Genomic DNA, 12,004 nt, shown 5'->3' with positions numbered 1-12,004 from the left:
GTTACGTACTCGCGCTAATTAAACGTGGCTAGCGTGCACCGTTTTTCCTCTCCGCTCCGAGGAGAGGTAGCAGCCTCTTGAGTCTGGCCTGCTGGTACAAGGCGGCTCGCTGGTGGATGCGCCGGTGCGTGCCACGGCGACTTGCGGGCTGCTCATGAACGGCACGCGACCGCCGCCGAGGCTCGCCTCAAGTCATGCGCGGAGCATTTAGGCGGCGCGGGATGCATTAGCAGCGGAGGAGAAGTGCTGCAGAGTATACAGAGCGTCCATCGCGCGCGTTGGTCTCTCGGAGCAGTTCGAAATTAATGCTTGCTTGACCGGTTTGCTATCCGGAAATCTGAAGTATAATCTATGAGCACTTGTTATTCGAGATTGGCATTAATTGGGCGCTGTTTTGAACAGAAACCACATACTTCGGCTGCTTGTGCGACAAAAGATGTCCATACTCCGCCACGGGAGGCTGCATCAGGATAATATATGGATACTTTAACACTATCGGCATTAATATATGAGTCTATATAAACTACTCCTTCTTTCAAATGAGATGTGTTTTAATAGATTTTTCGAGTGCCTTTCTGGCCTATCACCAAAAAGCTATTCTGCAAGTCAAGCGGGGTTTAACGTCCTCAGCGACTAAGGATATGAGGGACTCCGTAGTGTAGGGCTCCGGACAATTTCGACCACCTGGGGTTCTTTACCGTGCACTGACATCGCACAGCACATAGGCCGCTAGCATTCCGCCGCCATCAAAACGCGACCGCCGCGGCCGAGATCGAACTCGCGTCTTTCGGGTCAGCAGCCGAGCACCATAACCACTGAGCCACCGCGGCGGCTGCCTCGCAAGTATTTCGGGGTCATGTATGGCACTGCACTTAAATGGAGTTCACATATTTATTATGCCGCCGCGAAAGACTGCAGTTCAAGCAATAAGCTTTTGGCGTGTATTGCGCCCCTAGACGTAAGGCAGGGCAAGGGACGTGTGTCACTTCGTCACCGTGTGTGCATTCATTCCATCTTTAGTTGTGGTTCGGTTGTCTGGTGCTCATGCTTAATAACTTCAGCCCTTCTTTTTTTATATATAGAGCATAATTGTTACATGCCTGACCTTGGCTACCCTACTTTAACACAAGCGCTCGATTTAACGTAAAAGCGCTGTTTTTTTTCTTGCTCTCTATGTGTTGTTTCCTAAGAGTGAAAAGTTTGTGAAGGTATATAAATCTCCTTTGTGTAGATTGAAGATGGTGTTTACTTAACACCCTGCTTTATTTAATACCGCTAACTTTGTTTTTGTTGAAACGGCTCTTTATTAGACAAGAGCAAACATTCGCGATGTGCTTCCGGCAAGCTGCGATACGGTCTCCGCTAAATTCGTATTTTATGGCAGCTTCCACAACGAAGGAAAGGCGCAGCCTTACCGTATTCTCAGTAACTTGTAATAACATGTACTGAACCGGCTGCCGCGGTGGCTCAGTGGTTAGAGTGCATGGCTGCTGACCCGAAAGACGCGGGTTCGATCCCGGGCGCAGCGATCGCATTTCGGTGGAGTCGAAATGCTAGAATCCCATGTACTGTGCGATATCAGTGCGAGTTAAAGAACCTCAAATAGTCGAAATTATCTGGAGCCCTCCACTACGGCGTCCCGCATAGCCTGAGTCGCTTTATCGGGTTTTAAACCCAATAAAAGAAAGCATAGCGCTACGAATAGTGTCTTCATCTCTTGAATGTTCCTTTCTTTTCGCTCTCATCTACATGGCAAATTTTTCAGCGCTGTTATCATGGTCCTGCGTGAAGGAGACTACTCGCTTCCTTCAGTAATAATTGTCGCTGGTTTTCCATTATCGCTTATTAGCCACCACGATCATTTCACGCTGAAACGACACAGCAGCAGAAGCAACAAAAAATGACTACTATGTCACATGAAGCCCGAAAAAATGTCGTTCATTTCATCTCTATTCTCCGAAAGGTCACATATGGTGGTTCGGAGACTGCATTCTCATTAAAGTGCATGATATTTCCTCCGAAAAAAATCTTAAAGCTTTTTCGCATATCAGACTTGCTGCTGAGCTAGTTGGTTGGCTCTGGCTATGAAAGACAAGTGCAGACTATCAACGACGACAAGAAATAGGCGACGGAATATATGTCCCATTTCTTGGTAGCCTTTCAAACGTTGAAGTTAAGAGCAGTTACTAACTCGCAAAACTATTACCTTGAGCCCACCTTCACATACACACAAATGTTTCTGGCCACTCTAAAAGCAAGGTTGCAATACTACCCGAAAAATGTCGGCGATTTGGCATTGCTGACATGGAAAGGATACCCTTTGCACGTAACAGAAAATATTGCCTTACCCTGCGCCTGTGATTACTTAAAGCGCCTACTTACATATTTTTGCGTTAATGAGCCATACTTTCCGTGTAAGCAAGATACCTATAGTGAGTTCTTCTTGAGGCAATCGAGATATAAAATGTCCATAATAAGCCCGCCAGATAAGCCACAACAGCTACCAGCATGCACAGGATAAAGCCACAGCATCAGGAATGCTTAGACCGAAGAATGTACAAACTTTGACGTAGAAAATTAATTTCTGGTGGGATCACATAGAGCATGAAACCTTACGCCAAACACGCACACACTGCCACAGCAAACACGAGCTATAGGAATAAAAGGGGTCACACAAATGCAATAAGCTCAGTTCTAACGCACAAAAGTCATCCTTTCTCCCCCGATGGAATAATTTGTATGCCTGACTCTCTATTAGTGCTAATGCAGCCTACCCTTTCAACAAAGCTAACCCAGGATTTTATAAGCCTCTGATCGCATCAAATGTTACTACAGTTATGCTTACGAAGTTGCTAACCCCATTTGACAAGTAAGAGCTGATAGTTCACGGCGCAATGTCGTGGACATTTTAGAAAAGATATCTTTACAAACAGAGTGAAGGGAAAAACTATGTCAAGCTATAGGCTGACAGATTAGCGTTTCAGGGTTGAAAATACATCACTTTTTTTTTGCGCCAACAGCTCTCATAAGCTAAATGTTGACGTACAAGTGACAAAACCGTATCAACGCGCCAAGATAATTCTGATAACCGTGCCCCGCATATGCATTTTAGCCGACTACGATTGGTCAATCGCTTTCTTGTAGCACTACCTCGAAGAGCTGATGCGACCAGACTAGGATAAAACTACCACGGCGACTGCTGCCGCAGCGCAGGAATGCGAAGCGGGTTACGTTATCATACCACATCATATCTTTATTTTGGCAATCTAAGCGCAATGAGAAAGTCAAGTAAAACGAAAGCAAAGAGACAATGTCCAATAAATTCGAATTTACACAATGTCTATTTCCAACCGCCTTGGCGTTGAACGCTTGAACTTCAGAGAAAATTTCCACACATAGGAAAAGACTTGGCGACACATGCTGTGAGAGATCCCTACATTTAATGCAAATGAAATCCTGCAACGCGCTCTACAGTTTATGTTCTCGTGGCTGTGAGAGAAAGAGAGAAACCCTTTAATGACAAAGCAGATAATTTCTCATGGCTGTCATTTCCATGTAGTCACAGCACGCTGCAGTTCAACGTTACAGAGCAGCATCCGTATAATTACTACTGAAAGAGAGACACAGCAGCTCCTCTATTGCTCCCATTTCCTTTCCATTTACGCGTTTAAATAATGGTAAATCTGAGAATGCTGCTCGGTTGCCCAAGCAACCCCAGAGCGCACAAGCTTCTCGCGCACTGCCCCTACAATAAGGTGCAGCTTTGTACATCTCTTCTCCTTTGTGCACTTGAGTTTGTACCACCCCAGCCCCGTGCATTAGTTCTGCATCCTGACTCGGTTGGTGGCGAGTCCGATCAGACAAATTGTCCACGTGCCTAGCTGCTGTTCCTCATATGAATGACGTACACTTCCTTCGGCATACAGAAGACTTCTCGTGCTCAGTGAAGCGAATGCGACCTGACGCGCAAAAGTTAATTCAAAGCAAAGCGACCACACTCGCCAACTTTTGCCTGTTCGGTGGTACAAAGTCGGACAGCTATAGACCTTTTTCCTGCTGTTAAAATTATTAAAAGCAACGAAGCTCCGCAAGGATGATAATCACCTAACAGTGAAATGGAGGAGGACTTTTGCATGTTGAATATGAGAAGTGGACCACCGCGTTCCTTTCCAGCTTCCACAAGCTTTACTTTCTGGTTGGCCATATTTCAAACGTATCAACTGGAGTATGGTATTTACGCCAGGGAGTAAAATTGTGTGTCGTCGTGCGGTAGCCGCTCGCAATAAAACCTGGGAATGCGAAAGCAGATAGTTCCACAAAATCACACTCGACACCTGTCTACACAGTTCACCAGAATCCGTCAGTTTGGAAAACACGCCACCACTAACCCGGTCAGCATGCTTGCGTGTGCGGCACGCGAAATGGAAGCATGGAACTGTTTTCACCGCCTTTTGTTATCATCCTCTTATCACTGGCATGCACTTTTTGTTTTCTTGAAAACTGTGTTTCCGTTTGTGTAAAAGAGGATATTTCACCTATCGTGTTATTTTCAGGAAATGTAATACGGAAGGTTGCAATTTACACCAAATCGATCTCATAAAACACAGCTTCCATGACACAGATTTTTAAACTGTGCTTTTTGAGACAGCTCAAAAAAACATTTTCCGACAACTTTAATCTCTCAGCGTGAAAGCTGCACTGGAAGTCTAAGCGTTCTTGAGAGACGCGACTACAGTTCTGAGTGGCCTAATGGCTCTCTCGCCAAGGAGTTTCTGCCCTTGAGTCTTCCTTTAATTGCTGAAGCGGGCTCCTGTTCACAAACGTCACGTCACGGTAGTTTATTTTTGCGACCAGCCAGCCCTGTGTTCGCCCAAGCGAAACGCTGCCGTTACGTCATGCCATTTACGTCATTTAGCGAGCTTCCCATTCTATTAGGCCAATAACTGGAATGGTTGCTGGTACAGGCTTGAGCGCTCAGAACTGACGGAAGCATTCCTGGAGCGATGAATTTCATGAACTGTGCATGCAGTCGTACAGAACGTTTACTTTGACAATGGCATACCATCTTCATACAGCTCGGTGGACGTGTTCATGCAAGAATGAACGGCCATTGAATACACGAGCACTCATCTCTTACATATGAAGAATCGCAGGAGTTCTGTCAAGGCAAAGAAGAAAAAAAATGGTTAGTAATGGGAAGACCAACTATTTAAGATGCAGGAACATTCAATATGCCACGCTTTTAAGACTCTCGCCAATCATGCTTCGCGCACGGCGCACTGACGGGGGTGTACTGTCGCACCGAGGGAGGAGCAGGGGGAACTACTTGGGGGACCAAGGCTGAAGAGCAGCGAAGCACGGTCTTTGACGTATTTCTGTGTTTCTTCGGAGAAGCTCGCTGTCAGTCGGTCAAGGTCGTTCGAACGCCATTCAACCGCTTCTCAAGGAGGTTTGCGCAGATGCCGTTTGTTGAGTTCGTCGCTGTCCTTGTACGTGTGACGATCTGTTGGGTGTAGAACAGTCCATCCAGCTCCCAACGCTTGGGTCGCGTCGCTTTCAGCACATAGAGCTTGACGCACCTTGACGTAATGATCGCTTTATATCCAGCTGAGAACGAATGCGAAAGGCTGCATTGAGCAATCGTGTCTGGTGACTGCCAAGTGGCAGACTAGCAAGGGCGGATAGGCTGCACGTTTAATGCACTGGAGATTTTCCTTCGCTATATTTTTATGAATTCTACGAGGGTGGCTTCATTGGGTACAAAGTGGGTAGACTGAAGTGGGTACATCAAAGTGGGTACACTGAAAACGTCAATGATGCTTGGTACCACCTTTGGATAAATTTACCACGATACGTAACCGTGTCACATAGTCCATCCCTCCCCCCCTCTTTCTTTCTTCTATTTCTTCAATTAAAGGCAACAGCTGCTGCTTTAGTATTTTAGTACTTATTTCATATATGTTATGTGGCCTTTGGTCAAAACCCATCCCGTCTTCTTTAATTTTGTCATCTTCGTCATCCAGATATGTTCTTCGAGGTTCCTACATGACACACGTGTTTATCAAAGCCTTCACATGGCTAACTGTAAAATTCAGTTACACGTAATCGTGGCATTGTTACGGCTGCGCATTTTTCTTGCTGTACTTTGGACGCTGGGTGACAATTAGGGAAGCTTCGTCAGCGGCGAAAACTCGCTCCAAACATCTACAAAGTACGTCTACTCTGCGTTATCATCCACGGTCGATTTCCCCTAAACATAACTTGTTGCTTTCGGCTGCCCACTTTTATTGTTTTGATTCAATTCCGTTCTTGAACTATCACTGCCGGGCGGCATTGAAATTAGGCCATTGCCTCTTTCCTTGGCATTAAAACTAACCTCTGTTTATACGTGCTGCTGAAGAGCCATGGGTTGAGCTGACATTTTCTTGTAATGGCTGCTGTGCTCAAGCTAGCAGGTTCAAACCCGCACGCGGTCATATTTTGACGGAGGCGAACGTCTGGGCACTCAGACTCCGGTGCATGCTGTAGAAATTCATGTGGTCGAGCACATTCCCAGCCCTCTAGTACGGCGTGCCAAGTAATTCACATTGCTGCTTCGGCACGTGAAAATCAAACACTTTATAGCGGAGAAGAGTGCCTGTAAGCAAGCGTTGCATCTCAGCTTAAGCATCTTCCCGAAATCCCGGAAAACGTTCGTCATAATGCGCAGAAAAGAAGGCCGTATTGCTTGATATCTATTTAGAGGGTCAGTTATGGAACAGCTTCAGAAGTTGAGCATATATTCTTTCGTTTCCACCGAAGCCTCAGGGCTTGTGAACAACGACAAGATAGGAATTCTACCTGCCACCTGGTAACTTTATTCACGCCAGCAGCCACTGTTGCGTAAAACTGTGAAATCTGCAACGGCATTAAAGGAAACTTAATTTTCGAGGCAATTAGACGCTTTAATGCGGAACGTCGCGAGTCAGCTGGCCGCAACTGCTTTGTGTTTATGCGTTGCAAGTGGTACGAAGAATGTCTGTCCGAGGTACTGACGCTGCAGTTGCGTGTCGAGCGTTCATGCTCCAAAACGCTGTAGCTTTGAGATCATGCATTATTTAAAAAAAAATACTCGTGGTGTGAGCGTTACTCTCTGCAGCATCTTCCAAGGCAAGTCTGTGAACTAGCTCTTTTGTTTACCTTTCAGGCCAAAGCCATTGAACGTTAATCCAAAGACCCTCGTTTTTTACAAATGCGGGGCTCCCCACATATGATTTTCGTTACTTCGTCATTCAGCCCTTAAAAGAACCCGCAACCCCGTTGTGCTGTAAAAAGGCCGCAAGTTTTGTGGTTTTGCATTTCATTTACTTTTCTTTTCAGTTCTCTGTGACGGCAACATGGCTCCCCAGACGGAAACGTTGGTCGAGCGGCATACCACTGCGCCTGCGGAAACGACAGCTCTGGTAGCCGAAACGAACCACGCGGAAGCCCCCAAGAAGTACAAGATCGAGATGGTCTGGTGGAACGTGTTCAAGATCTCTCTTATCCATGTCATCGGCATTTACGGCATCTACGAGATGTACTACAGCAAGTGGCAGACGCACGTTTTCGGTATGCATTCGTCCTTGCTCAAGACAATCTGCAGGCGAACAGGGGTGCGATAGTTCAGCTGAAGTGTCGAATCTGATGCGGAATTTTCTTCCATCGAGCTGAATTTTGCAAACATACACTCCAAAGTGTGTTATTCTAAGCCACGTATAGTGGAGTTCCTTTAGCAACCCGGGAAGTCGCAAGCTGCGGAAGGGTGAGGACGAGGCCTCTTCTTGCCTTTGAGAGGAGGAAGAGGAGTCGTGGCTCAGAAGCCAACCTAATCGGCTATATATTTTTTGCAAAGATGTAAAATTTCCAATAATTTTATGTGCATATGACTATCTGCGTCTGATAAGGTCCGATGAAAGAGCTTAATATTATGCCGTTTGAAATTGCTTGCGTAGTGTTTTTAAACGGTTTGTTCGAAGTGTGCGCTGTGATGGGTAACCTGTTTCCTAGCCCTACTATTTAGCTTTGCGAACAATCCCGTATAGGCCGTTCGTTGGAGTGGGTCTTTTTTTTCTTCCGGTTACGGCTCGGAGAAACAAAGCTTCAGAGCTGCCAAACCCTTGAATTTGTCCACAGGGTACCATTCAAGAAAGAGTACGGTCAGTTAGAGGTGTTGCAGACACTTAACGCAACCGCACTATAAGTAACAAACCTGGCTTCATGTGAACATTTTCATGGGCGCTAATGCCGACATAGCATTTAAATATATGTCCGAGAAGGTAATTTAATTTCATTAACCAGATATATGTCAGCTCTAACGTCAGTATAAGTCTAGCTATTAAGACATGTTCAAGCCAACTACTCTGTGTGGTTTTTATGTTTTGTTTTCGAAAGCAGCTGCTATCAACAGTTGTTTAACACGCATCTGCATACGCCAAAACGACAAACCATTCAGTTGGAAAAGAAGCCAAGTATGACCCTCCATTCTTAAAACATGCAAACATTACGAGAGTCACTTTATAAAATTTTCAGAAGATGCTAGCGAAAACTTTACTGATGCTGTTACGCTGTAATTGGTTTCGAAGCATCGGTCGAACCGTTGTAACGTATTGTCTTGTAAGAACAGGAGCTAAACGAATAAGAAAAGCAGAGGCGGAAGACAGCAAAAGATAAAAATGGGGTAAAATGCGGTAGAAATGTCGCAAACAACTTCCACTTCTTCATCCAGGATGTCGGTGAAAAGGAAGGTTTTTTGCATTCGTTTTCGTTCAATACAACATGCTTAGAATTACCAAAATTTTGCTTCATCAGATCATGGGTAGACAGTTTTACCTTTAGTTCCTTGTTCACTTTTAGGTGCCCAGTTATACATGTTTTTTTTATGTGCATGGATTTACGCTTTTTCTTGTTTTAACGTGAGCGTGGATCTATAATGTTCATTTATTTCCAGCCTGATTCTTGTTTCTAATGCACAATGGCAGGTTTGGAGATGGCGCTGTCAGGAGGCATATGAGCCTCTTTTTTTCCCCTCTTCGTGGGCAATGGTGTGATTTTCGAACAAATAGTTGAAATTACATGAATCACGTCATAGACTACAAGTTTAACTACCACAGAAGAATGTACTGAAGGGAGCAAGACTTGGTTCATGGCTGGTTGGTGATGCGTGTTTTGGGCTAACTACGCGCTTCAATGACGTCACAAGACCGACGAAGAAAGAAAAACACGACTAATACGGATGGCGCTGTTCGCTCTCAGTGCTTGTCGGGTATTTCGTGTTTCTTCCAACTCCCGGAACGTCTCTGTGGAGAAAGTAGTCTGAGATTCTCGACGGGCCCACACTGACTTGCGAGCGCTTGGGTCACTCAAGATTGGCTTCAGTTGATCTACTAACAGTCCTACGTCCCCTACCGCTTGCCTCTGAGTAGGCGGTTAGCGATATAAAACAACCCTATAAAGCAGTACACGCATGTGCTACGGTAATGATCAGCAAGGTATGATAAATCTCGGCTATTTAGTGCTGAGACGTGGTCTTTCAAGCGGTTCTTTATAACAACGCTAGGATTATTTAGCGTACGCTGTCCACTTGTAAACGAAACTATGTGCATCGTAACATTCTTTCACGGAATGAAGCTGCACAGGCGCCTAGCCGTATTATCTGCGGCACGTATTGCTGAACAAAATCCTTCTAACTCCTTTACCTATAAGGTTAACTATGACAAGTTCGTGCGCGTCTGAAGGTTAAGATTTAATTTGCTTTGAAGCTGCTAATGACACATCAGTAGATAACATCGAAAATTAAACTAGCTGGGATCAACACGTACGCGTAATTTTACGCTTTGCATGGAAGGACTGGCTTAAGTGAACAGAATTCAACTCCAATAGAATCTTTTTTTGTTAATGGTGAGCATTTTTATTTCACATTGCACCTTACCCAGTGCTCCTTAGCAGGCAATGAGAAAGGAAGAGCAGTATTTGCAGGTTAGTATAACTTTTATTATCATAATTATCGAGGTTTAAGCCGCCACAGGATAGGTCCCTCAAACTTATCTCCAACTTATCTCCGATTAGCCCCGTCTTGCAGCCCCTGCGGACGCCCTATGCTACTGCTAATCTAACATTGCGCTAATTGAGCGCAAAAATTAAAAACTAAATTTCGTCTATGGCTACTAACATGGCACTTATTTTTTTACTGGCCCGCCTAAATGATTTATACGGCCCTAGCTATGCCCATTAAAAAGTCCAATTTGTTTTTTGTTTTTTTTTGTGAACATCGGCATGATAGGACTTTCTGAAGAAAAATAAAATGGCTCAAAATATAGATGAAGTAAGCCGCCTTTCAAAGTGAAGGGCAGCTTGCTAAATGAAACAGTAACTTTGTTATAAACTTTTGGAAGATATTGATAAGCGAGACATTGATCTCACCTGAAGCTGGCTGCACTGGGTGTCTCTTCGAGACGTGAACGAATTTGGATATTTCAGTCAACGTAATTTGGGCATTTCAGCTACCATGAACTCACCTGCCGTTATTTTTCCTCCAACAAAATAATTGCCAATACCATACAGCAGATGCTGTCATCTTATTTTCAAAAATGATCACCGTGCTCTTGTTGTCAGGGGTCTTTCATCATATTAAATTAGTCATAAATGTGGGATACTGTGCATGTGGTCGAGAAAAAAAGCAAAGAACCAGTGCCTTTTCAACCTTATTCTTACAGGTGCTCCAACTAACAACAAACCCAGCTGTTTAAATGTATTCTGCAATTGTTTTAATTTGATAGAGATAAAATATATCACCTTCCTGCCCAGCAGACTCGGATCTTGACGTCCCCCTTCCCATTCACTTGTAACTCAGACAAAACTGGGCACGCTGACTCGGGAAAACTGAACTCCTTCTAAGCACTGGCATTTGCGCAAATTTTCTTTCGGTGAGGAAGCGACAAGTAAAGTGAAGTAAAGCCGCGTACTCATTACAGGCCATGCACTATCTAACGCGTACAGATGGTAGAACGACTACTTCAGCAATGCAGCCTTAAAGGACGTTTGACGTTTCGGTTGTACGAAATTGCCTGAGCAGTATATATTTATTTGCTTTCAATGCCAAGATTTAATTTCACTTCTGACCGTGGAACTTCGCTCAAACTCCACACGATCGCTGTGCACAATTCGGACACGGAAAATCCTCGCCAGAATCATTTTACAGGACCTAAACATAATTCGTATTAATGCCAAAGGCCATCTTGAATATGCCGCGACACTCAGGTAAACAGCGATAATCGTTTCTCTCATATCTTGACCTGCTCTTTCTCTTCTTTTACTTTTTTTTAAGGCAACATCATCCTCATCTTTTCTGGCATCAGTGTCACGGCCGGGGCGCACCGACTGTGGTGCCATAGAGCGTACAAGGCCAAGATGCCGCTCAGAATTTTTCTCATGATCTTCAACTGCGTAGCGGCACAGGTAAGGAGCCGGTCTGCGACCTATTTTTCTCTAATTCATTCGAGTGAAATTCAAACCGACTACGCGTGCAGTGTTTCGCTGTGATAGCACTTCCTATTTCGTAACCTTCAACTCGGCGTGTTTCTTCCTCGTCTGATCCGGCAAGCACCGTAGTCACTACCTGCGCTCCTATTTTTATCTTGCGTATTATACGCTTCCTAATAATGCCCGCTAAGGAGGCGGCAATGTATATTTATATTCTCACATGTCTTACGAGGGCGTACCTTTCTTTCGAAACGGCGTTGCCGGAGGGCAAATGGGGACATTGATGGCTTGATGACCACTCTTTTCCTAGTGTTAAATTACGAAACTGGCAGGGTGACAAGACCTGCATACGCCAACGGGGGAAGACTTTGCAGGCCATCGTTCAAGTGTGGCGCACCCAGTCAGTGAACGCTGCCACTTAGTTCTTGCTGCGCAACAATAACTTCGAACCAGCAAAAAACAGAAATAAAACGCAAGGATATGAATGGGATTGTTGTGGGTCCAC

General features: G+C 44.9%; 1 protein-coding gene across 1 annotated transcript in view; it reads left to right on the top strand.

Moving 5' to 3' along the window:
- Positions 1-12,004, top strand: part of LOC144115426 (acyl-CoA desaturase-like) — a 66,357-nt gene that overhangs the window by 30,263 nt on the left and 24,090 nt on the right. The window contains exons 2-3 of the mRNA XM_077649824.1: positions 7,360-7,590; positions 11,345-11,475. Of these exons, the coding sequence (XP_077505950.1) occupies positions 7,377-7,590; positions 11,345-11,475 (345 nt within the window). The 5' untranslated portion in view covers positions 7,360-7,376. The remainder of the gene's footprint in view (positions 1-7,359; positions 7,591-11,344; positions 11,476-12,004) is intronic.

Source organism: Amblyomma americanum, chromosome 1 (assembly GCF_052857255.1).
Source record: "Amblyomma americanum isolate KBUSLIRL-KWMA chromosome 1, ASM5285725v1, whole genome shotgun sequence".
In the NCBI taxonomy this organism is placed as follows: Eukaryota; Metazoa; Arthropoda; class Arachnida; order Ixodida; family Ixodidae; genus Amblyomma; species Amblyomma americanum.
The sequence above is the reverse complement of the archived record's forward strand: the minus strand, read 5'-3'. Positions and strand labels throughout refer to the sequence as shown.